Source organism: Macaca nemestrina, chromosome 1, assembly GCF_043159975.1.
Source record: "Macaca nemestrina isolate mMacNem1 chromosome 1, mMacNem.hap1, whole genome shotgun sequence".
NCBI classification, from domain to species: Eukaryota; Metazoa; Chordata; class Mammalia; order Primates; family Cercopithecidae; genus Macaca; species Macaca nemestrina.
In genome coordinates this window covers 225,482,665-225,509,977 of record NC_092125.1, presented here as the reverse complement: position 1 = coordinate 225,509,977, position 27,313 = coordinate 225,482,665, and the positions used below count along the sequence as shown (strand labels likewise).

Sequence of the window (27,313 nt, the reverse complement as noted above, 5' to 3'; positions counted from 1 at the left end):
GTACTCAAAACACAGAAAAAAAGTGTACACTGAAAACAAGCCAATACTTTTTTTTTGAGATGGAGTCTTGCTGTGTCAGCCAGGCTGGAGTATAGTGATGTGATCTCGACTCACTGCAACCTCCACCTCCTGGGTTCAAGCAGTTCTCCTGCCTCAGCCTCCCAAATTGCTGGGATTACAAGCGCGTGCCACCACACCCAGCTGTTTTGTATTTTTAGCAGAGATGGGGTTTCACCATGTGGGCCACGCTGTTTTCGAACTCCTGACCCCAAGTGATCCGCCCACCTTGGCCTCCCAAAGTGCTGGGATTACAGGCATAAGCCACCATGCCCGGCCACACCAATACTTTTTAATTCAAGTACAAATCAAACTACATCCTGAGAGACTGTTCCCCAATCCAGTTACACTACCCGACTATCCATTATCACTGCTGCTGTGAATAATTAGTACTCCCTTCCAGGGAGTGGGGGGTACAGACCACGTGACAGTGGATGTCATTATGGTGACAGACTGAGAGTGGGAGGTGGGAGCAACCATTTATGCTGGTAATTTGCCTTAAGATGTTATTCCCAAACATCCTTCCATGATCTTTTGGATCAAGATACCTTAATCCCAACTGCCTTCACGTCCAAGGTCATCACACACACACACACACACACACAGACACACACTTCTATTAGAGAGGACCAAAGGCATTTGACAGCTGCCTTTGTAGGTCCTTCTGCCTTTCCATCCAAACTATCCATCGTTACAAGGCCCTGTTGCAGTGCAGCAGCGCTCTCCACTCTAATCAGGCATCAAGAAACTTCACTGTCTGCAGGCTGCAACCAAAGGCAGCGTCCTCAAAACAAAAGCGCACCCCTCGTGTGGCAATCATTTACCTGTTGTAAAAGCACAGTACACTTCTAATAAAAATGCAAAAGGCCAAAAATCAGCATTACAGGCCAGACATAAAGAAATGAAAAGCAGGCTGGGTGCAGTGGCTCACCCCTGTAATCCTAGCACTTTGGGAGTACAAGATGGGTGGATCACGAGGTCAACAGATCGAGACCATCCTGGCCAACATGGTGAAACCCCGTTTCTACTAAAAATACAAAAAATCAGCCAGGCATGGTGGTGAGCACCTGTAGTCCCAGCTCCTCGGGAGGCTGAAACAGGAGAATCACTTGAACCTGGGAGGTGGAGGTTGCAGTGAGCCGAGATTGCGCCAATGCACTCCCGCTTGGTGACAGAGCGAGACTCTGTCTCAAAAAAAATAAGAAAAAAAGAAATGAAAAGCAAAATGTAATAAAACAGCCTCATGCTATGTTCACTGGAAAATTTATATTCATGTATATATAATGTATAAGTTTTATAAGTTATAGAAGCCCGTAAGAATTTCAACAGTTCAGGAAAAAAAAAAAAAGAAGAAGAAGAAGAAAAAAAAACCTAAACTTGAGTTATACACTGATGTCGCTCGCTAAAATTACTAAAACTACAGCCAGGAATACTCGTTTGGTTCCGTGACCCTCTCCTTTATATGGAAGGTAGAAAGCAAGGTGGAGAGACACCCAACAGTCACTTCCTTTTTAAAAAACAAAAACAAAAAAACTTACACACAGCAGATTTTTCTGGCTAGTATTGGCCAATCTTTCTCTTGACAGTATTAAGTGCTATCATTTGTGTTAACAGTCCCATGATTTAATTTATTTGTTTAAAAGAAATCTTTCTTCATCTGATTAAAAAAAAAAATCAATGTGACTTTTCTGTCTTGTAATTAAAACAAACTATCAACACAATGGATAGGGGGCAACTTCTCAGAGCCAGGAACTGTTCCAGACACTGGGAACAAAAAGGTGAATGAAACACAGCCCCTTCTCTTAATCTAGCTAAGAGGACAGACACATACAGAGGCATGATGTGAGAACAATGCTGGCTGACAGCGCCTCTCAGGCAGAAGCAAGAGATGACTGGAAGTGGAAGGTGGAGAGGAGAGGCTCACTTTTATTTTTCATTTCAATGTATACCTTAACATTTTTAACATTCATTTTTGGAATTATATGTTTTACAACTTCATTAATAGAGTTCAGAGTCACAAGATTTTGACTAAGTTTACCTATAACTAAGTAGTACCACCATGATTATCACAAGCTGGTAAATAAACAAGATTAACTCAATACGCCAAGGGCACATTTATGCCAAATAAAGGCAAAGTCACTTCATGGCAAGCTGTATTTACACTGATGGTTTCTCAGTGGCAATAACTGAAAGAAAAGCGACAGGAAAACTGAGTCATTACAAGGAATCCAGCCGTCTACACAAGCCACGCACCATCCCAGCATCCAAGAATGTGGGCCATACGCAAGCAGTAACATTTACATCACAAGCGGCTACTTATTTCACAACAACGTCATCGCCCAGTCTATTAAATTAATGTTGGCAGTCAGAATTTTACTGGTTTTGTAGTTTGGTTTGAAATTAATTTATAAACTGCCTTTTATAGCTGCATTAGGGATGTAAGCACACAAATTATACCTCATTTGTATATTGGGGAAGGGAGGAAATTAAGCAATATAGAAGAACACAAAAACTATTTTTGAAGTCCTTAACATACTCAAGTTTCAAAAACATGAAAGACCCTGGAACTGTATCAGAAGTTCCACATCTTTAACTTAAACAACATAAGGAGACCCCGTCTTTACAAAAAATTTTAAAATTAGCAGGGTGTGGTGGCACGTGCCTATAGTCCCAGCTACTCAGGAGGTTGAGACAGAGACCAAGGCTGCAGTGAGCCCTGAACATGCCACTGTACTCTAGGTAGGTGACAAAGCGACACCCTGTCTCAAAAAAAAAAAGAAGAAAAAGTTCTATATCCTGCAAAGGACAAGATCAGATTTGCTTTTACACTGGTTACTGGAGTTGGGGACAAGTCTTCATTTGCTAATGCTGGCCGCCCATCAGAATCTCTTGAGAAGTGCTTGAAAGGAGTATGGATTCCTGGGTTTGACTCCAGAACAAGTGAATCAGTATTCTCATCTTACATGTGAAGACAGTGGGACTCTGAAAGATTAAGTCACCTGATCGTACAACTAGTCAATGTGTAACCAACATGATTCAAACTGATGCTATGATTTTAACAGGAAAAACCTGAGGTTTTTTAACTACCTCCATGATCTGGGGGAAGGGTATACTGCAGTTTCCTGAACTACTCTTTCAACTTCTCTGTAAGTTTGAAATTATTCTCAAATAGAAAGTTAAAGACAAAAACCAAAAAGAATAGATAACAGGTTGAGACATGTTAAGAGGTAGAGGTGGGATAGGAAATGGAAAAGGATGGGGCAGAGGCGTCTGAAAGGAGGGCAGAGGCAGAGCTCCAGCTCCTCACAGAGGAGGTCGGGTGGTTTTCAATTTTGTTTCGTTGTGGGGGAAGAGGAGGTACCAGGCAATAGCAAGTTGAGGACTAAAAAAAAAAAAAAAAAAAAAAAAAAAAAAGAAACAAACAAAGGAAGGAAGAAAGTCCACGTATCTGTAAGGTGGGCAATAAAGGAAGGATCTTTCTGTGTTTTACTACATTACAAACTCAAACCAGCATTTACCAACTTGACAAAAAACAAAAACAAAAACCTGTTTATGTTCATAGAGAAATGCATTCTGAAGTCCAAACAACTGGCCACACAACAAATTCTAAACCCTTCCACTACTACATGAAACACCTACTTCTGTGCTAAACTGTAAGGCAGAGTTTCTCCTTCAAGAAAATCTGTGACGCTTGGAATTGAGGTTTATCCTACTTAAGAAAAATCTCAAGAAAAGTGTTTGCCACCCATACAGCTGATAATTATTTGTAATCCTCATGGATCAATGGGAAATTGTACCACAAAATCTCGTCAGTCAACATAACAATGTCTCTAACTAATTGCAGTAAAGTAAAATCTACATTTATTCCCTTGAAAAACAGGACAAATCAACTCTTTCCCAACTTTTTTTCTTTCCCCCGAGACAGAGTCTCGCTCTGTCCTCCAGGTTGGAGTGCGATGGCATGATCTCGGCTCACGGCAAGCTCCGCCTCCCGGGTTCAAGTGATTCTCCTGCCTCAGCCTCCCAAGTAGCTGGGACTACAGGCATGCACCACCACGTCCCGCTAATTTTTTGTATTTTTAGTAGAGATGGGGTTTCACCGTGTTAGCCAGGATGGACTCGATCTCCTGACCTCATGATCCACCTGCCCAACCTCCCACAGTGCTGGGATTACAAGTGGGAACCACCAAGCCTGGCCTTCCCAACTTACTTTAAGAGATAACTAAAGGCTGGGTGCGGAGGCTCACACCTGTAATCCCAGCGTGATTGGATTGGGAGGCCAAGGTGGGTAGATCACCTGAGGTCAGGAGTTCGAGACCACCCTGGCCGAAACTCCATCTCTACTAAAAATACAAAAATTAGACAGGTGTGGTGGCACATGACTGTAATCCAGCTACTCAGTGGGCTGAGGCAGGAGAATCACTTGAACCCAGGAGGCAGAGGTTGCAGTGAGTCGAAATCATGCCACTGCACTCTAGCCTGGGCAACAGAGCAAGACCCCGTCTCCAAATTTAAAAAAAAATTTTTTAAAGTGAAAAAATACATCTATTTGTATTACTGGCAGCATAAAACAAATTTATGTTAACACCAAACTTTATTTATTTATTTATTTTGAGAGAGCGTCTCATTCTGTCACCCAGGATGGAACACAGTGGCATGATTACAGCGCAGTGTAGCCTCAGCCTCCTGGGCTCAAATGATCCTTCCACCTCAGCCCCACAAGTAGCAGATAATTTTTGAATTTTTTATAGAAACAAGGTCTTACTTTGTTGCCCAGGCTGGTCTCAAGCCCCTAGGTTCAAGCAATCCTCCAGTCTTGGCCTCCCAAAGTGCTGAGATTACAGGCATAGGTTACCACGCCCAGCCAACACCAAAGTTTTACATTACATAGGTGAAGCTACTATCCAACTATTTTCCACCAATTACCATCTAATAGGGTTGAAATGACATGACCTTTCAAACTTCCAGATACAGGTGACAAAGAACATTATATTTTTAATATAATTTCTATTTTCAATATTTAAAAATTCTATCTACTTTTAACATCTATGCAGCTGTCACCTCAAAAAATTCAAAACAGATTCTAAATTTTAAAAATTTCCCAATTTATGTTCCAGGAAATTTAAGTGAAAGGAAGGAAAGCTATAACTAAAATTTACTAATGGCTAGGAGTACTAATATACATATTTCAAAAAATTACCAAGGAATAAATATTTAGGATACTCCAGAGAAAAATTAAATCTGTAAGCAGTTTCAAACTCCTCAGTTTATGAATGTTTTGGTTACTTCAGCTATTAAATTTTAATCAAGCTAAAACATAGGCCTTTTTCCTTCCATCACTAAGAATGTCAATGGGATGAGGGAAAAGCCGAAAGGTGGGAGGAATAGAGTAACTAAATCAGCTAGCATGATGGAAACACGCGCCCTTCTGTCCTTTTAGACAGCACGTTTCTTGAAAATAGGTTACTAGTTCCTTAAAAAGAACACAAAAGCTATTTACAGGCTGAAAATCTAAGATTTTCTATTCTCAAATTTTCCTTTAGAGAATACATTTTGGGATAAAAGGGAAAAAATACATTGATTTTAAGGGGATGGGCAAAGTATCTGATACGATCTAATCGTAAAACATAAGATCAAAGATAAGAATTGAAAATGCAACTTCCAGGCACCAGGCATAATAATTTATATAGACTCTAAAAAAGAATTAACTTTAAGTATATTACTTAAACTTCACTCCAGTCCTTAGAAACGTTTAATATCCTTGGGAAAGAGTACCATCTCTTCTTCCACTGAAGGCCTTGATAATTACAGAAGATATTGCCGGCCAGACGCAGTGGCTCACACCTGTAACCCTAACCCTTTTGGAGGCTGAGGCAGGCAAATTCCTTGAGCCCAAGAGTTCGAGACCAGTCCGGGCAACGTGGCAAAGCCCCGTCTCTACAAAAAATTTAAAAATTAGCTGGGTATGGTGGCAGGCGCCTGTATTACCAGCTACTCAGGAGGCTGAGGTGGGAGGATCATCTGACTGGGAGGTCGAGGCTGCAGTGAGCCATGATCAGGCCACTGCACTCCAGCCTGGGCAACAGAGGGAGGGACCCTGTCTTTAAAAAAAAAAAAAAAATTCCCATCAAAAAATAGTATGATATCCTAAAAACAAAGTTAGATTAAATAAAACCACAAGCTTACTTCCATGGCCAGAAATGTCTTTGGCAATTCCATTGCTAAAAATATTCCGGAGAATTTGTAAAGCCTAGAATAAGCCCCGCATATTTGTTTAGACTTCTTTTTTTTCTTTCTTTCTCTCTTTTTTTTTTTTTTGAGACGGAGTCTCGCTCTGTCGTCGAGGCTGGAGTGCAGAGGCGTAATCTCGGCTCAATGTAACCTTGAACTTCTGAGTTCAGGCAATCCTCCTGCCTCAGCCTCCCGAGTAGCCGGTACTAGAGTCTGGTACTACAGCCGCACAACACTATATCTGGCCTTTTTTTTTTTTTTTTTTCCTTTGAGATGGAGTCTAGCTCTGTGGCCCAGGCTTGAATGCGGTGGTGTGATCTCGGCTTAATGCAACCTCTGCCTCCCGAGTTTAAGCGATTCTCCTGCCTCAGCCTCCTAAGTAGCTGGGATTACAGGCACCCGCCACATCTGGCTAATTTTTGTATTTTTAGTAGAGACAGGGTTTCGCTATGTTGGCCAGGCTGGCCTCGAACTCCTGACTTCAAGTGATACACCCGCCTCAGCCCCGCAAAGTGCTGGGATTATAGGTGTGAGCCACCATACTCAACCTAACGTTTTTTGTTTTTTTTTACTTTGTGTAGAGACAGGGTCTGGTCAGAGACTAGTCTGACCAGTTCAAACTGATCTTGAACTCCTGGCCTCAAGCAATCCTCTCTCCTTAGCCTCCCAAGGTGCTGGGATTACAGGCATGAGCCACCACACCCAGCTGTTCAGATATTTTTCAATCAAATAGTATGGAAAAAGGTCTGTGCGAAGTGACTTCATAATCTTAGCACTTTGGGGTACTGACACAGGAGGATCCCTTGAGGCCAGGAGTTCAAGACCAGCCTGGGCAACACAGAGAGACCCTATCGCTACAAAAATTTTAAAAATTTTTAAATTTTGGGTAGCACGCACCTATAGTCCTAGCTATTTGAGAAGCTGAGAAAGGAGAATCACCTGAGCCCAGGAGGTCGGGGCTGTAGTGAGCCAGAATGGCACCATTACACTCCTACCTGGGTGACAGAGTGAGACCCTGTCTGTAAAACAAACAAAAAAAAACTCCAAAACATGAAACAGCCCAAGAAAAGCAAGGCTTAAGTCCTAACAGTGCCTCTAAGCAAAAGAGAGCAATGCACTATCCCTGAAAGAACAAGAAGCTGAATAAAACTTGCAAAGGATCATTAAATCTAATATATGCCTATGGTAACAAAAAGCTGTTTAAATCGTAGGCAGTTATAAAAGCATAGGGTTATTGATATTTGTGATCTAAAAATAGGGCTTGATGCCCCTTTTTAGAAAAAAGATGATGAATATGATGAAAAGACAGTCTTAAGAATAAATTGACTGGGCACAGAGGCTCACGCCTGTAATCCCAACACTTGGGTTCCAAGGCGGGAATCACTTGAGGTCAATTTGAGACCAACATGGTGAAACCCCATCTCTACTAAAAATAAAAATTAGGCCAGGCGTGATGGCTCATGCCTGTAATCCCAGCACTTTGGGAGGACGAGGCAGGATGATTACCTGAGGCCAGGAGTTCAAGATCAGCCTGGCCCACATGGCGAAACCCCATCTCTACTAAAAATACAAAAATTAGCCAGGTGTGGTGGCGGGCGCCTATAATCTCAGCTACTCAGGAGGCTGAGGCAGGAGAATTGCTTGAACCCAGGAGGTGGAGGCTGCAGTGAGCTGAGACCGCACCACTGCTTTCCAGGCTGGGCAACAGAGCAAGACCCTGTCTCAAAAAAAAAGAATAAATTAACTGACAATTAGCTTTGATGGGGAAGCAGACACAACACTGCTCCGGGTGAAAGGAAAGCGGGCCCAGCCGGGTTCTCTGATGCTGGTAGCAGTCAGCCTTGTCATTATAGGTCAGTTGGGTGCTTTCAGAATTTTCTTAATTTGTTACATTATAAGTCGACAACTAGTAATCATCTTTCATTTAGGGTAGCTGGATTAATCCCAACATTTGTATTAGCAGTTCTTCTGAAAATCCAGACGTCTTAATATCTTTCACTAAAATCAAATATAAAAAGCAATCTCTCGTGATCTTTATCAATGGTTATTTTTGGCACACTTAATGGGGAAGTATGCCAAAGCAGAGAAGCCACAGTAAATAATGAAAAAGTAATATAGCCTCAAGAAACTTCTGCACCACTAAAAAAGCAACCAGATTGGAGTTCTTTCTAAGCAACAAGTAGGTAACAAATATAATACAATCAGCATTTCTAAAAACGCACTTTATAATAAATTTTCATTTTTAATTCTTAAATGGTACTACAGTATCAAGCATGAAAAGCACTAATGTTAGAAGTGATACTTACTAATGATAAATGCCCACTTAAGTAAAAATAACTCTTTTAACACTGGTTTGACTGAGTTCTGAACAATCGAGTTCAATCAAGCCTCCCACCTCAGCCTCCTGAGTAGCTGGGACTGCAGACATATGCCACCACACCCAGATAATTTTTAATTTTTTTGTAGAGATGTGATTTCATCATGTTGCCCAGGCTGGTCTTGAACTCCTGAGCTCAAGTGACCCACCTGCCCCAGCCTCCCAAAGTGCGGGGATTACAGACGTGAGCCATCATGCCTGGGCTGATTTGAGGTTTTAAATGACAAACAGCAGAACCTTCACTGTTTTTAATCTTAACTTTTAAATTATTTTCAACACCTAAGCAATCTACTGATAGGCATCCATAGTCAAAAAGTATAGATCCTCTTTCCAGAAAAATGCACATATATAGGAGACTTTGCTAGCAATTTCAGGATGTTCAGACCCTCTAAAACTCAAAGACTTTATGGATTTCAGATTAAGAATGACAAGAATTTGGGCCAGGCCTAGTGGCTCACGCCTGTAATCCCAGCACTTTGGGAGGCCGAGGAGAGCAGATCACAAGGTCAGCAGTTCGAGACCAGCTTGGCCAACATGGTGAAACTCTGTCTCTACTAAAAATACAAAAATTAGCCAGGCATGGTGGCAGACACCTGTAATCCCAGCTACTCTGGAGGCAAAGGCAGGAGAATCACTTGAACCCGGGAGGTAGAGGCGCAATGAGCTAAGACCGCGCCATTGCACTCCAGCCTGGGCAACAGAGCGAGAGTCCGTCAAGGAAGAAAAGAAAAAGAAAAAGAAAAAAAGAAAAGAAAAGAGAAAAGACCAGAATTTGTAAAATTCAAGTCTTATAGGATAATAGATAATGCTTAATGTATGCTTGCTATATGCTAAGTATGGTGCTAAGAAATTTAATGAATTATTTTATTTAATTTTTGCAACCCTTTGTCATAGATAGTAGTATTATACCCATACAACAAGTGAGAAAACTAAGAGTTAGAAAGGTTAATTAACATATCCTATGTTACCAAGAAACATGTCAAAAGAAAAAACGTTCCCTAAAGGAAAATGCACAACAAAAACAATGATTAAAAAAAAAACACACACACTCCAGGCACGGTAGCTCACACCTGTAATCCCAACACTTTGGGAGGCCGAGGTGGGTGGATCACAAGGTCAGGAGGTCAAGATCATACTGGCTAACATGGTGAAACCCCATCTCTATTAAAAATACGAAAAAAAAAAAATTAGCCTGGTGTGGTGGAATGCACCTATAGTTCCAGCTACCCAGGAGGCTGAGGCAGGAGAATTGCTTGAACCTGGGAGGCAGAGGTTGCAGTGAGCCGAGATCGTGCCACTGCACTCCAGCCTGGGTGACAGAGCAAGACTCTGTCTCAAAAAACAACAACAACAAAACATACACAGCCAGGGACAGTGGCTCACACCTGTAATCCCAACACTTTGGGAGGCCAAGATGAGAGGATTACTTGAGGTCACGAGTTCAAGATCAGGCTGGCCAACAAGGCAAAACACTGTCTCTACTAAAAACACAAAAACTAGCCGGGTGTGGTAGCCCACACCTGTAATCCCAGCTACTCAGGAGGCTGAGGCAGGAGAATCGCTTAAACCCAAGAGGTGGAGGTTGCAGTGAGCCAAGATCATGCCATTGCACCCCAGCCTGCGTGACGGAGTGACACTCTGTCTCAAAACAAAAACAAAAACAAAACAAAACAAAACAAAACACTACTCAAATAAAACAGTTCAAACCACCCCTACAATACTATCCTAATTATGTGTGTTAACCACCCAACAGAGGTCAAACACACAAAAAGGTATGGCTAAAAGAATTAAAATGCTAACTAACTAATATCCTCACTGGTCCTTGATCTTCTAGTGAGGAACAGGATGGGTGCAGCCAACAGGAGTCCTGTTCTGCAGAGCCACAACCGTGACAATGAAGATAAATGTGCATGTAAGTCCCCTTGAAAGGTTGCAACTTTCCTGCCTTGGCTAGAGCCTCTGTCATGGTGCCATGTGGTTTCTATGTAAATCTGCTGGTGGGTAGAATCATTTCTGACCAGTTTAGGGAGGTTCTGGGTAATGTTATCTTTGCCTTCTTACCTCCCTCACTACTCCCTCCCCACCACTGAACACAGTACTTTTTACTAGAAAACATCCAAGCTAAAAGATTATCAGTACAAGTAAAAATGTTGTCTCTCTAGCAGATAGAAAAATGAACAGATAAGTTAAAACTTACAAAATTAAATCTGATGAGTTTATTCCATCATTAGTGTAGAAACACAGATCACATATACCTGAATATGCAAAGAAAGTTAAATTATGATGCAATCAATGCTATCCTATAAAAACTAAATTAACAAAAATAGTCTATTAGGGAAGACATCTGGTGTATCACGGCAAGAAATGTTAATGATATTGTCTGCAACCCTGTAATCAATTTTTTCTCCCAGCAGCTCTCTCATTACACTGTATTAGGTCTGTGTGCCTGCAGGATTTATGAGAGCTCCACATATGGGGAAGCTTTGCCAACTGGCTCTGATTCAGATCCAGCTCAAATGACTTTGGCAGCACAAAGCATCATTAAAGAACAATCAATACAGTTAGTTTTATGTACCATCATCTTGACTAAAAGATGATTTGTCCTCTCACTACAGAATCTCTCACACCTACATATAATGGACCCAAGTGCTCCACCAGTCATGAACTTATTTAAATCATCAGTAGACACAAATATTTTTATTGCTAAAAATTAAATACTAGTCATCATTAATTCTAATATAAAAAGTTTACCAAAAAATTAATGTTATTTTGGGGAAGACGTAAAATCCATTCAGCAAATCCTGTTGAGTATTACACTAAATAAAAGTATTAATAATAGCATCCACATTGGTTAAGAAAATATCAGCCTGAAAGATAAAACCTGCTTTTTAGATATATGTGGAAATAAGACATACCAGTAAATAAGACATATTGGTAACTGGTAAAGGCTGAAGCTTTAAAAGTAGGTAGTCACACTGGGAATCTACTAATTTGTCCCTTAAGACGTCAGTCTTTCTCTGGGAATTAAAATTAGACTTTTATCTACACTACACTGGGTTCTCTCTTCTACCGTAAATGGCTATTATTTCAAGAATTCCAAGGTTTCCACAATGTGAAACCCCTATCCCCTTTTTTGGTATGACCCTTGAGTAATTATATCAGCAAATATGTAAACATGTTATGCTGTTGCAACAATTACTCCTGATTTGGTTACAATTATCAATATATCATCTCTACTGTCTTGGTCCTCTTCATTTTTCTTACCCATGAAGGGCAGCCCTAGCCTCCTACTTGGAACTTTCACCATCTTTCCCCGTTCCACACCGCAAACTGCTGCAGTCAATCTTCTTAAGCAGTGGTCTGCAAGTTGGCTTGCCTAGAATAAAAAAGCTTACACAAGCTCTCTACTGCCTATGACATAAAATCTTAACTTTGCTAACCCTGAAGATACTCTATAATCTAGCCCCATTTTATATCTCCACATCTGCCTCCCCAAATCCACTAACCTGTGCTCTTCAGTGACGTCCTGCGGGTCATCTTCTCACAACTCCCAGACTCGTCAGCCTCACTGCCTGCGTTGCTTATAAGGACAGGCTGCCATGTACACCTGGAAGGCTGCTACACTCAGCCTATCCACTTCTTATTGATGTGTGAAAAACATATCCAGCTCCTCAAAACCTACCCACCTTCACAGAACTTTCCCAAGAGCCACAGCCCATCTGGAGCACTTTCTTTTCTTTGCCCCAAGATATTAATATTCTACACTGCAACTGAACAATTCACCATATATTGACAGTATCTTGCATTGTGTGTGTCTAAGTGTGAGAGACCTTGCTATCCTCTTGTATCATTTGCTAATTCAGTATGAACTGGGGTGCCACAGTCACTTCTCTACACTGACTTCAATGCTTAACTAAAACTACACTTCTTTCCTATTAACCCAGTAGTCATTCAGAATAATAAATACTCGACTTTCAGAAAACATTACTATTAAATTCTCCATTAAGTCCTACCATTAAAGGAAGGAAAAGGAAGTGTGAACTTTCCTAAAAAGGGGGTGCACTACACGATAATAACCCCTGTGATCACCCACACGGGTTCCTGTGCTTTAAGGGATAAAGCACTAAAGATACTTCATCATGCTGCCTCTTACACATCCCTCAGGACCACCACTAGTAACAGAGGAATAACCAAGGGATAGCTGTAAGAAGTATAGCTACAGCCCGACCCAAGCCTCTTAAAGTGCTTATTCTATATTTAGCACTGGAGAAAAGCCTCGCTATGTCTGAGCAATACTCTACAAAACGTCACCCAAGAAGACAACACCCAAAATAGTTTAGATTGGTGGGCCATGAGTCCCAATGAGCCTGGGGAAACGCACATTCCACACTTGAACTCAAACTTACCCCCTTTTTTCCCCATTTCAGTTGCCAACATCCATACTCGCTGCTGATTGCCAGCTCCTGCTCCTTGCAGCAGCCCAGCATGCTCTCTGCTGGTGCCAAAATACCCTTCCACCAAACCCCGCTAACTTCTGGAACTGTCCTAGAGGGGTAAGGCAAGTCCCGTATTTTGCTTCCTCTGTGCATGTACTTGTTACTCCTTTAAAAACACATATAATACAGCACATTTTAAAAGGGGCTCTGGGGAGGGAGGTAATATTCCTATTTTATACCCTATGGGATATAAAATACTGATAGCTTTTAAAAACGGGATTCTCCTTACCCCTACAGGCCCTCTCCCGGCTTCAGAAAGATGCTGTGGTGGCTGTGATGCCACCGGCAGAGAGCATGCTGGGGGGTCACACAAAGCAGGAGTTGGAGATCTGCAACAGGCCTGGGAGTTGTGGACCTAAAAAAGAAAACAGTTTTAAGTTAACGTGCCCAATGCTCCATCATGCCCTGGTTATTAGGGGCACGCAGCACACAAGTTGGTATCTGCAAAAACTCTTTAGCAGATGACCTCTGAAACCTCAGATAATTTGTTCTACCACTAAAGTTAACCTTTTTGCATTAATCAAAGCTGTTACCTTATTTCAGTGTGAACAAACATATGACCCTTCTGGCTCTACACTTTAATCCAGGTCCTATCATAAAGCAGTATGGTGTGTGCCCCTCAAAATAACCAAGTTAAGATGTGAGATAGTGCCAAAGCACAGTTAACAGCAACATGCTATGCTTATAATAAAAACAGAAATGCAATGGCGTCAGATAAACACAACCGTAAAATGAATCACAAGTGGACAAACTGAGCTTTCAGAAGAGTTTCTAATGACAGAAGCTAGAGGCATAAGACATGTACTTAATAAGGAAATAGGGCATTTGCGTGGCCAAAGAAAGGCCCTGCCATTTTCTCAAAGTTCAAATTTAACTGTGTAAAGCTGAAGGCAAAGTAAACAGACAAAGGCCCCAAAACAGAGGGAAAAAGACAACAATCGCATGAGTTATAATTTTCTCCAAACGCCCACAAGGTGAGTATAATAAACAGGCACAGAGCATAAAGTTCCAGAAAGACATTACTTATTTTTATAGGCAAAACTAGTTTACTATGTATCACGTGTCCTTTTTAAAATTAACTTTGAAAACATTTAAAAACCAGGGGAAAAAAAAATACAGAACAACTTCTGAAAGCTAGCGCAGTACACCTCAGATAACAGTTTGAATACGTTCCTTTTCAAATATTTTAGAGAGTACATAACATTTTTTAAACCAACTTCATGTGGTTTGGAATGAACTAAAAAAACATAAAATCCCAATACTTATGTAAGAACCTGTCTTACATTTGTCTAAAAATTACAGGTGAACAACCTTTTAATATTAAATCATTATTAGGGTGTCCTGTTACATATAATTCCCTTTGAAAAACAAAGAGTAACAACTTTCTGTAAACAAAGATTTTAATATATTTCATTAACTATTTATTTTTGTAAGTCTCTTAAGCTCCCTCCACACACACACACACACACACACACACACACACACACACACACACACACAACAAATACCAGGAAAACAAGCTAATGTTCAGAATGTTTTATCATGATCATTTTCTTTTCTTTTTCTAAAGATTACCATCTAGAGTACATCCTGGGATCTACACTAAAATGTCTGTGCAGTCAGGCTCTGATCTCACGGCCTCAGTGATAGTGTAGCTGACAGAGTGTCCGTAGCCATAACCTTCTCACCACACACCTTCTCCCCACCATCCCCAACACTGCGAACTCCAAATTAAAGATTCAACTGTGCACCTGAATGTACAGCATATTCAATAATTTTTGCCAGAAGCATCAAAATAAAAATGGACTTCTGGTTAATCTCTTCCACTAGGAATACGACTGCCCAAACCACTCAAATCCTTACATTCAAATTAAGGGTTTTAAATCAAAAACACCTGGTAAAGCATTTCCAAATACTTCTGCATTATTTTAAGCATGCAAATAGTTCAAGTAATTATTAAAACATTTTACGCATTTTAAAAAGGCATTTTTTTGGCCGGGCGCGGTGGCTCAAGCCTGTAATCCCAGCACTTTGGGGGGCCGAGACGGGCGGATCACGAGGTCAGGAGATCGAGACCATCCTGGCTAACACGGTGAAACCCCGTCTCTACTAAAAAATACAAAAAACTAGCCGGGCGAGGTGGCGGGCGCCTGTAGTCCCAGCTACTCGGGAGGCTGAGGCAGGAGAATGGCATGAACCCGGGAGGCGGAGCTTGCAGTGAGCCGAGATGGTGCCACTGCACTCCAGCCTGGGCGACAGAGCGAGACTCCGTCTCAAAAAAAAAAAAAAAAAAAAGGCTTTTTTTTTTTCCCCCAAAACAAGTCATTGTTCTTACATACGAAATGAGAAAATGTTGACAGCATCTGTTTCCCTAGTTTTTTTAGTACTTCTAATAGGTTTTTCTTGGACTATTGAGTTGGTTCTTAATACAAGCATCCATACATACATACATACGAATTACAAATTTCCAACTGAAAAGAATTAAGTTTGAACAAGACTTTACCAATATTCTTGCACAGTAGATTGCTGCAAATATCAGATTGTCTCAACCTTTCTTAAGCTCCTTTAAAATTAGAATACCTAGAGTTTTCTGCATTGAAAAAAATTTCACATATAGATAACAATTTTAGTAAATAACATTTTCAGAAATATATTTTATGGAAACACATATAATTAAACAAAACTTTTTCAATAGTTTCTTAGAGTCCCTCGATACAAGTAAATTAGAAGAAAATGAATTACCCAATCTCACGGTAGTAGCTAAACACTAAAACTTAAAATCCCAAGTACCCTATCCTGACTGGCAGCCATGAGTGAAGACAAATTGCTGGGAAGCTCAGAAAATGGGGCCAATAAAATGCTGAGATTATTTATTCCCAAGGCGTCATTTTGATTTCCACTTACGTTAATACCACTCTGTCCATTTAGAGGTTGACATCAATATCATGCAAAAAGGATGTGGTGGTTCAAAAAACTTTCAACATCATTACTCCATGATTATGGCAGGAGGGGCAGTATAGATATATAACCTCCTCTGACCAACTGCACCAAACTCAGGGCTACAGAATTCCATCTTGCTTAGTGCGGTGGCTCACGCCTGTAATCCCAACACTTTGGGAGGCCGAGGCGTGCAGATCATGAGGTCAGGAGTTCAAGACCAGCCTGGCCAACCTAGTGAAACCCCATCTCTACTAAGAATACAAAAACACAGCTGGGGGTGGTGGCAGGTGCCTGTAATTCCAGCTACTTGGGAGGCTAAGGCAGGAGAATAGCTTGAACCTGGAGGCGGAGGTTGCAATGAACTGAGATTGCACCACTGCACTCCAACCTGGGTGACAAGAGTGAAACTCTGTCTCCAAAAAAAAGAATTCCATCCTACCTCTTGCCTCTTAAAGAATTAAACAAAATTAGAAATTACAAATTTATATGTGTAAAGGCCACTTGGTCCTTGGATATAATAGCTGAAAATACTTGATAATGAACTTTAATGGAAAGTTTTTACTTCATTGTCCAACACTACCCAACAAGTCACAAATGCATAACTGGGTGATACTGACCTTTTTATACGGCACAAGCCAAGAAAGTAGAGAGAAGAAGGAGCTATAGAAATACTCAATTTTGCAGGCCTACCTTGAAGGACTGTCAAAAACAAAACCAGAAACAACGGATGTGCCACACAGAAACAAATCATCATAGCATAAGGCATTTTTCATAACAGTTGGCCTTTTCTGGGAGGTTCACATGTATACTAGGCCCTCATTTATCTTTACTGAAAGTCAGTCATATGGAAAACTCAAAACAATATAATGATGCTTTAAAAATGTTATGACTTAGGCTACATTCATTCAAACTCCTAAAGAAAACAAGAAACTGAATTTTCTTCAAGTATTTTAAAAGAAATAGAGTTTTATTATTTCTATACATTACACCCTGCAGGCTAACAAAAGGTAAGTGAGTAGACTTCTTTGGTTTAAGAGAATGTTAATTTGTTGTTGATGTGTGCACTGTTATCAAACAACTATTACTAAAGTTTTTAAAAAATATTTATCCAGTGAATTTATTCCACTTAAATGTTACTTCATTCAGCATTCAGTAAATACTTACTGGGGACATTACCGCCAGCCAATGTGCTATATATGTACACAATATATACATCAGTGAATAAAAAGCATAAACCTAAGGTACCAACTAAACACCAACATCACAATCAGTGTCATTCTATGAGGCACTGGACACTTTGTAAGTTTGACCTTTTAATTTAAAAACAATCTGCTTGACAAGGTAGGTACTTTAATTTTTTTTTATTTTTTTTATTTTTTTTTTATTTTTTATTTTTGAGACAGAGTCTTGCTCTGTCACCCAGGCTGGAGTGCAGTGGTGCGATCTCGGCTCACTGCAACCTTCGCCTCCCAGGTTCAAGCAATTCTCCTGCCTCAGCCTCCCGAGTAGGTGGGACTACAGGCGCCTGCCAACACGCCTGGCTAATTTTTTGTAATTTTAGTGGAGACGGGGTTTCACTGTGTTAGCCAGGATGGTCTCGATCTCCTGACCTCGTGAGCCACCCGCCTCGGCCTCCCAAAGTGTTGGGATTACAGGCGTGAGCCACCGCGCCCGGCCCGGTAGGTACTTTATATCCCAACTTCACAGGTAAATAAAGAAAGTTAAGAGGGTTAAGTGTATTTCCCAAGGTCATGAAAGATGGCAAGTGATGGAAGGAGTATGTGAACTCAGACAACCTCATGTCGAAGTCTGAGCTCTGAACCTGGGCAATCTATCATCCCTCATCTCAATCCCAGAATAACAGACCCTAAATTCTGAATTAGCCATGTTCGAATTACGTGGACTTCCTGCCCACCCCCCACCAAAAAAGGGCTCTAATACAAGATTTACCTCCTATTAAACGAATGCCCATTCCGTGAATGTCCATACACTACATCTTCTGTGCTAAGTGGTAACAGCCAAGCTGGGATTAAAGAACTGCGGTAGATAATGCATAAGTCTGATAATTAAGTCACTATGTGTACACTTGAATGTGTGCACAAAGAGTGTGTGTAATGAAGTTGCTATCTGATACCTCCCGGCATCATCTATGGTTCTAATAAGAAAAGAAGACATAATTACTCATCCTCAGTAAGTTTTTGTTACAAAGGAGGAGAAATAGCTTCTTGTTACTTTTAACGCATTTTGAAGAAAATAAATTTGGTGGAGGGAGGGGAATCTCAATGGCAAGTGGATCCTAAGATGAAGTTCATTTCTCTGCAGCCCTTCTGCTATACTGTCATGGAAGGCATGAATAAAGGGTGATGAGTAGCAAACAACTTATGAGTACAGACCAGGGATCAGAGAGAAATTCCAAGTGTTTTTCCTCCAGCTGCTCACATCTGACAATGAAACGAGAGGGATATGGTATTAAATGATAAATAACTTGGCCCCCACATTCACAGCAATAATGGAAATGTGCATTCTCCAAGGTAACTAGTAGTATGCATCCTTAGCTATTCCACATTCAGAACTAGCACTTAGAAGGTAGGCTGTTAGGGACACAAATGATACAGCGGCATTCTCATCTATGTGGAGCCGTAACAATATGTCAAGCCCAGCTAACCATAACCTGGAAACACTTTAACATCCCCAACTATCACCCCCAACTCTAAGGAATCTCTGTATCTGGCTTAACTTTAAGGACAATTTAAGTTTTAATAGAACAGTTAAGGAACCAAAAGGAATCAATGTTATTAACCCAAAACAGTACTTGTAATAGCTACATATACTACCTAGAAACTCATTTGGTATAAGTAACAGCTGAAACACCTATGTAACTTTAGGAAACCAAAAGCATGTTTTCCTCTATTGTATGAATGATGGCAATGCAAGAATCCACACTGAATTTCCATGGAGAATATTACAGGAGTCAGTTTGCTTGCTTATTCGTGAATAAAGAAAAGGTAGGAACTGCTACAGGAAACTACTATACAAGGAACTCTTCAGTGTTATACTGAATGAAAATTACTGTCTCAATGACCTTGTTAGCATTCTCAGACTCCATGATTATTTCCAGATGGCAAATTATTTGTCTTATACTTCTTAATGCCTGGGTTTATATAAAAATATGATTTTATTGTTTGTAGTAAACACACAAAGAAATCATTTCTTTTAGAACTAAAAATGAATGCCCTTCTTGTCAATCCTATTCGGAATGTTCTCCAAAGAAGACTGACATCCAATAATGCCACAAGTTGTCTGTCCACTTAGAATCTAAGATCACTGAGGGAATTAACAATATTTTATACTTCTTCAGTCCCCCTTTAGGTGCTGAGTTCAATAAAGAACACAAAGCAGGTATTCAGTAAATGACTGTGGAAAGCCCTGATTATAGCCAAAACATTCCTATTTGCACTCTGTGATATAAAGCTCCTCAATGATACTGACTCATTCAGAACAAAACCTCAAAGTAACTAAGTCACATGGTGACCTATAAAAGCTATGAGAGGGCAGCAGAAGGGTTGGAGATGTTAACCTAGGCTCTTTCCCTTGCAATTCATGAAGATACACTCAAGCTAGCCCAGGTGAGAGCTCTTTACTCAGAGCGAACAGGACAATCTAAGAATCCCATGGGAAGAACATCAGTAGAGTGGGACCCAGAAGAGTCCAGGAAGAGTGGCTGTGCACGCACTCCCCTTGGCAGTCTGCTGCTCTCCCCACAGCTTCCCTGTCCTCCGCTTTTCCCAGTTTCCTACCCTAGCATGTGAGCTTGCCTATGCCAGCCCTAACCCTGCTCGTCATTAAGGTAATTCTTTTATTTTTAATTTTTACAGATATATTAAGGGTAATTCTTGAATTAGCCATTTACCTTTCCCCTCTACTAACTGCCTCAGTCTCTCAGTTTCTCAACTCTAAATTCTAAAAATGAAATTTGGCTCAATTAATCTTTTCATGCCAGGCCACAAGGATCACAGATTGTCATTCCATATTACTAGTCCTTCAAAAAGCTAAGTAAAGACTTCGCCAGCTATTTTACTATTTAGTTCAGAAATCTACAGTGCAAAGCAACCTTTTTAATCAACAATACTTCTTTCTCCTGCTTCTAAGTACGCGCTGTCCATAATTCTACCCCGCCTCTTCTGCTTGCCTGACCTCCTGCTTTTGACTACTTGTTCCATAAATACTTTGGGTCAGCGCATTCAAACAAAATCAGACCTCTCCATTTGTAAATAAGCCCAATCAAATGAATACTTCCTAAGAGAATGAAAGCTTCCTAATAGAATACCTAATTCACTACCTTTAAAACCTCAGCTCAGTTAGGAACTTAATTACTTGATACTATCATAGCCTCCACCTACCCTGTGGAAGTGTGGGCTCGAAATACACCTACCAGGGTAGGACGGTGGTGTCCCTATGTGTTTTGATGGTTGAATATTAATAAAGCAGAAGCCATGGATCCTATCCCCATAGGCAAGATAACCACACAACCTACCATCCACATTCAGACATTTTTGAGAGTGAAAGGGGAGGCTGTTTAATAGTTTAGCAGGACAACAGACAGGGATCAGGACATAGAGGCAGCTGTGTTCTATACCACAGACTCCAATTCCAAGGGAATGCAGCAGCAGAGTTGAGAAGACAATCCAAGTCCCCACATAAAATACAAAGACCCTTCTCCTTACCTCATATAGAGCTATTTCATGAAATGTGACCCAAGGCCCTCGATTCAATAAACTGCCATTATTCTAGTCTCGGTGACTGGCGGTAGATGTCTCCTCCTCCCCATGCCTCACCTCATTAGCTTTTGTTGTCTTTACCATCGTAATCTTACCTACTAATGTATATCATAAAGGGCATTCACCCAGTTATTTTTACAGTGCCCAAACGTACTTTATACACAAAATTTCACCATGGCAAAGGGATTCTCATTTATAGTATAAACGATGAAATACACTTCTCAGTTACAACCCCAAACCAACTTTTTATTTTATGATTGTTAAAAAGATAAAATACCTAATTACTCAACATTTCAAAACTATCGGTTTTTGTTTCTTTCATTGCTCCACTAGTCATGTTATCTGCTGTGAGCAAAATCAAATTCAATTTCTTCTTCTTTTTACAATCTTGCAGAGAAACAAAGCTTATTTCCTTCTGCTCATCTTTTTCCCTTATAGCTTCAGTAAACTGAAGGAGAAAAAATCTTGATCATTTTCATCCATTTGATTATCTTTTAATAAGTACAGAGAAGCAAGAAAATAAGAAAGTGGAAATAACTATATTTATTCCCAGAGCAAATATTTCATCATCTGTTATTCTTACACAACAACTATGAAGATGTGCTGAATACAGAACCTCAAACAAAAACATGAGAAACAGCAGTGTGTGATTTAGAAAAAGGTATCTAAACATACTGCACCCTACTTCCCATATTGTTTTGGTAGACAGCTTTAATGTGTTGTATTAGACCAATACTGACAACAGAAGCTTCAGCTTTTATTGCTGTTAATACCCTGAGCAATTACCGTAACTCAGCAGGAACCTCTGCCCAGGACAGCAACTATCATATTGTAATCAGCATTTCATAAGAGATGCTGTTCAAACATGAAGGCACCTGCTAATGTGCAAAAAACTGTACAAAGGGGACTCAAGATCTAATAGATAAAATAAAAATATTTACAATTTTATTTCACAGCTATGTATTTTTCATGGTGCACTGATGTTTGGTTTAGTAAAAATCACACACAAAGACAGTGGGCAGGAAAAGGGCAGTAGCAGCAGCCACTACCAAATCAAAACGCTTCAGGAGTAAGGCTGCACCCGTATTTCAGGTGTCAGTGCTGTATCTGTTTAAAAAAAAAAACACACACACACTTTGGAAGGAAAGATATAAGTAGCAAAGACCTCTAAAAATGGTTTCTAAAAAATCATATTGACATAAAAACTGGATAGAAAGCATTTGATTTACAAGATTAAACTGGAAGGCCACCTTGCAATGCAACCAGGAAAGTTAAAAGCCACCTATCAAGAATAGATCCATCTTAGAAGTAAATGGCACATCTGACTTTGTCTTAAAACAGTAAGCATGCAACAACTTAGGCAATAACTTTTTAACAAAGAAAAATAAATAACATGTGTTTTTGTTTGTTTACTGAATATACTAATTTGGTACTTGGGTCATTAAAAATGATTAAAAAAAAAACAAAGGAGATGCAGAAAAAGATCTTTTCAAACTACATTTTTTAGACTGAAATATCACAGACAACATATGTCAGAACACAAATATTGTCAAATTACAAAGGATGCTGGAAATAAGAGCATTCACAGATAGCAATACACATCTCTACAAAGCTAAGGAATTAGGAATTCTCTACGCCTAAGAGTAGAGACAGTGGTTCACAATCTTCCAAGTACTAGGATCCCTTGTAAGATCAGAATGTTTCAAAAGATTCCCAAATGATACTACTTCGGTAGTATTTCAAATGCCAATTGTTTGAGGAAAATAACAAACACACACTGGTTCCTGACAGGCGTGGTAGCTCTCACTTGTAATCCCAGCACTCTGGGAGGCCAAAGCAGGCAAATCACTTGAGGTCAGAAGTTGGAGACCAGCCTGGCCAACATGGCAAAATCCTGTCTCTGCTAAAAATACAAAAAAAATTAGCTGGCTGCACTGGCACACACCTGTAATCCCAGCTATTCGGGAGGCTGAGGCAGGAGAATTGCTTGTTCCCAGGAGGCAGAGGCTGCAGTGAGCCAAGACTGCACCACTGCACTCCAGCCTGGGCGACAAAGCAAGACTCTGTCTCAAACAACAACAACAAATAGTGGTTCTTAACTGTGTATTGCTTTTAAATAGCCGGGCGCGGTGGCTCAAGCCTGTAATCCCAGCACTTTGGGAGGCCGAGACAGGCGGATCACGAGGTCAGGAGATCGAGACCATCCTGGCTAATACGGTGAAACCCCGTCTCTACTAAAAATGCAAAAAACTAGCCGGGCGAGGTGGCGGCGCCTGTGGTCCCAGCTACTCGGGAGGCTGAGGCAGGAGAATGGCGGGAACCCGGGAGGCGGAGCTTGCAGTGAGCTGAGGTCCGGCCACTGCACTCCAGCCCGGCGACAGAGCGAGACTCCGTCTCAAAAAAAAAAAAAAAAAAAAATTAAGTGAAATTTTTAAAAATCATAAAAGCATACTGAAAACAGGCTGAAAAATTGTTGTCCAGACGTGTGAGATCAATTTATTCATATAAAGCTTAGCATGTTTATTTGCAGACCTCTGCCAAATCTCTGCAGATATCCAGGGATCCAAAGCCTAAAGTGTGGGAACCACTGGTCTAAAAAAGTGATTTCATAATGAGGAACATCAACACTTATATATTCAGGAAGAATTTTTAATGAGAAAGTACAGTAGCTACGTCCTCACTTCTGCAACACAGGGACTAAAACTGGAAAGAAAGTATAACAGCTTTATCGTGCCCAAGCCAGACTTCTTTCAACCTCTACCCCGGGAAACCCCCACAACAATTTCAACACACTCCACACCAGCCGAAATATTGAAGGATGTGACAGGTTTCCATTGGAAACTATTCTCTGACCCATTTATATTATTTTCCCTATTCATCAATTTACTGAATTTACTTTACTTCAGGCCCTTAACAATGGCTGAGAAGAAACAAGCTACTTCAGAAATTCAAGTGAATTTATCTGAAATTGTCAAAAGTTACTAAAGGGATAAAAACTTCAGAAATACTGTTTACAATATTAGCATTATGAGAGTAAGTGTTACAAAGCTGAAAAGATGGAACTAGTAACCCTCATTTCAGTGCTACTGCCACAAGGCAGTCAGCACTCAAAAGGTGAACTGGTAACCTCGTCAACAGCGATGGACTAACAATAAGAAGAGATAGCCAATGGAACTGGAAAAAGAGAGAATACAGAGCAGAGTGAACAGCACATTAAAAACGCTTACCAGTTTGAAGTCTTGAATGCTACAGATGAAATACGGTGTGTTTGGCCTCCGACTCTCGATATACACACAGTCTTTAAAAGAAAAAGAAATTTTAAAACAATGGCATTTATCTTTAAGGGAACAAAGACAGGGCCCATAAAGCCACTGCATAAATAAATAAATGACAAGGCACATATCTTTTATTGTAATTTTTTTTCCAAAAGATGATATTAAATTGCAAATATCTTTATGCTAAAGGAAAACAGGCCTTTGGTTCTTCCTGATTATTTTTCTAATAATTTAAAGAACCTGATGAAGCCTAAATTATTTTCTTCAGAGTCCCTGAAGAAGGAGGGGAGGATTCCAAAGGATTATCCATATTCAGATGAAGACATTTAGATAAAAGAAACTGCTCACTCAAGATCACACATCAAGATGAAATCTTGAGTATCTTATTCATATAGATGCTCACATGTCTTCAAAAAAGAGAAATGGCTTTGCCACATGCTACTATATTTGTAATAAATATTTTGTGAGGAAATAAGTGAAACATGCAAAAATGACTAGTTTGAACATGCTACTACGATGACCTTTTCAACTAACCAAAAAGAGAAAGAAAACTAATCTCTTAGAGACAATTTGCCATTACATTGTACCCTAAACACATTTTATTTTCTAATTGTAAACAAAACCAATGCCACTAATCAGAGATGGAATAAAGTAAATCAAGCTGCATTTTCTTCAGGGAAGAAGAGTGCTTTCTTAAATTACATTTGACATGACAGTGGTTGGAAAATAATTTTTGATGCTCTCAATGACTGGAGTGTAAAGCATTGCTTTTTTTCTTTTTTTTTGGCTGGTCTCCAACTCCTGGGCTCAAGCAATCCTCCCACCTCAGCCACCCAAAGTGTCAGGATTACAGGCATGAGCCACCATGCTTGGCCAAGGTTGCTTTTTAAAATGCCATGTTAAGACACTTAAATAAAAAGTAATGATTTTAAGGAAAGCAGTGGCTATAGAGACAGGTAACCTCCTCCTACCCCCATATCACAACCTGAGATCATCATAAAGCTTAGGACAGGAAAGTCTATGTATTATTTACTGAAAAGTAAAGTCACAGTCAATCAAATCTAGGAAGAGTGACCATAATGCCTCATTCATTCACTCATTTTGCATAGACAGGGCCTCACTATGTTGCCCAGGCTAGTCTCAAACTCTTGGGCTCAAGCTATCCCCCTGCCTCCGCCTCCTAAAGTGCTGGGATTACATGCAAAAACCACCACGCCCATCCCATAATGCCACTCATTTTATACTTCCTCTTGACCCTTCAGAATGGGTGTGTCTCAGAATAATTCAGATGCTTGACAACACAGGCTACTGCCTCGTTTGTCTTATGCGTTGAGAGCCAAGAAAAAGCACAGAAGTAGCAACAGGGAGTCATCACAAGCCCCAACAGACCCACTAAGATGATCAAGAAGTCCTCACAAATGAGACATTCCAAAAACCTTTCTGCAGAACATCAGGATCTTTGTACCTACCCAAAAGGCACTCCAGAAAAAGAAATCTCAATGACAACTATTTAGGCATTCAGAATTCCCCAACTGATTCTCTACTCAATGACGGACTCAACAGAGATTTAATCCCTGAATCCATGTAAAACAGTAGCTCAGGAATGAACTGTTGACTAAGCTTTCCCTATATCTTGTTCCAAGGTCCCAGATGCTAAATAACTCTGCTTCAGCATTCAGGCAACATCAACTTAACATGCTAATCATCTTAAGGGACAAGCAAGAGAATTCTTCCCACCACAGTAGATCATTCTTTCATACTCCTACCTTGGTATTCAAGTAAAAACAGAAGAAACTCAATTCCCTAGATATAAACTGTATCTCCAAATTACGCAATTTTGGAACAACCCAAAGTTCTTAGTTTCCTGTGTTTCAGTCCCTGTTATACCCACTGCCAGCATTTCAAATCTCTGGTTATCAATTATTTACCCATCTTACTCAACTCAACATGCCCTCTCCTTTCTGTTGCTTCCTATATACTATATTTCATGACATTAACACCATCACAGCCTAGCTACTGACAGAGCAGGAGCATCACCATCTTGGACAAGCACCGCCACTTTAAAGTTCCCCTTGATCAAAAACTGCCTAAATCCAACCCAAAGGGCATCAGCCTAATGGCTAATGACATCATGACCATAAACCACAACTGATATCTCCAACCAGAAACATTCCAACCCTAAGATAAACCCCTCTCTGACCACAGACCTGCCAGCCCAGAGATAACCTCCCCTCTGGCTAGAGAGATGTCAGCCCTGAAACATTCCAACCCCACAATAAACTTCTCCTCCACCAAGAAACATTCCAAGCCTGTGATAAGCTCTCTTGCCCTAAACCCTTAAGTAATACTCTTAGTCTGTAATAGAGAGTGCTCCTGACCAAAATCAGCGAGAAGCCCCTGTCAGGTTTCTTCTCCAAAATGAACCTGTCTTTTGACTGTTGAGCCACTTTTCATACTTCTTTCCTCACTCTTTAACTCGTACAGCTACGACTCACTGGCTTCAGAACTAATAGGTCCCTTTCTAATTAATTGCTTCTACCTTCTTGAGGCTCAAGTGACAAAAAATACTTCAATGGTCTGGTCTCACTCCACACCCCATCTTCCCCTAGGCTGCATTCACTACAAGAAATCCCAGCTCTGCTCCCAGTCGGCAAAACTCCTTCTTCTTTCCTTCTACCAGTCCCTGATCATACCAACCTTAGAATTAGTTATCAGTTCCATATAGAGTAACTTCTCATGGCTCCTCTGTAACTAAATGGCAATACCTCCCTTCTTTTACATAACATTAACAATTTACTTTCCTTATCAAGTTATTTGGCAGTCAGGTGGTCTGCACTGTCCACTAACAATTTACTATCAATCTTGTAGACTCAGAGGAATGTACTCAATTCTACGTTTCCTGTACTCACCAACAACTAATGTCTGCCATTAGTGTGGGGGTTAAAAAATATAAAAAATAAAAAATAAGGCCAATGCAGGTGGATCACCTGGGGTCAGGAGTTCAAGACCAGCCTGGCCAACCTGGTGAAACCCCAACTCCACTAAAAATACAAAAATTAGCTGGGTGTGGTGGTATGCACCTGTCATCCCAGCTACTCAGATCACTTGAACCCAGGAGGTAGAGACTGCAGTGAGCTGAGATCACGCCACTGCACTCCA

The 27,313-nt window shown here is 40.4% G+C and overlaps 1 protein-coding gene across 6 annotated transcripts in view; it reads right to left on the bottom strand.

Moving 5' to 3' along the window:
• Nucleotides 1–27,313, bottom strand: part of LOC105479209 (arginine-glutamic acid dipeptide repeats) — a 466,387-nt gene that overhangs the window by 246,269 nt on the left and 192,805 nt on the right. For 4 of the 6 annotated variants that reach the window (XM_071066820.1, XM_071066814.1, XM_011737100.2 and 1 more), the window contains 2 exons: nt 24,107–24,177; nt 13,391–13,516 (listed from right to left, as the gene is read on the bottom strand). In XM_071066820.1, the coding sequence (XP_070922921.1) occupies nt 13,391–13,516; nt 24,107–24,177 (197 nt within the window). The remainder of the gene's footprint in view (nt 1–13,390; nt 13,517–24,106; nt 24,178–27,313) is intronic. The other 2 variants (XM_011737108.2, XM_071066827.1) reach the window with 2 other exon arrangements.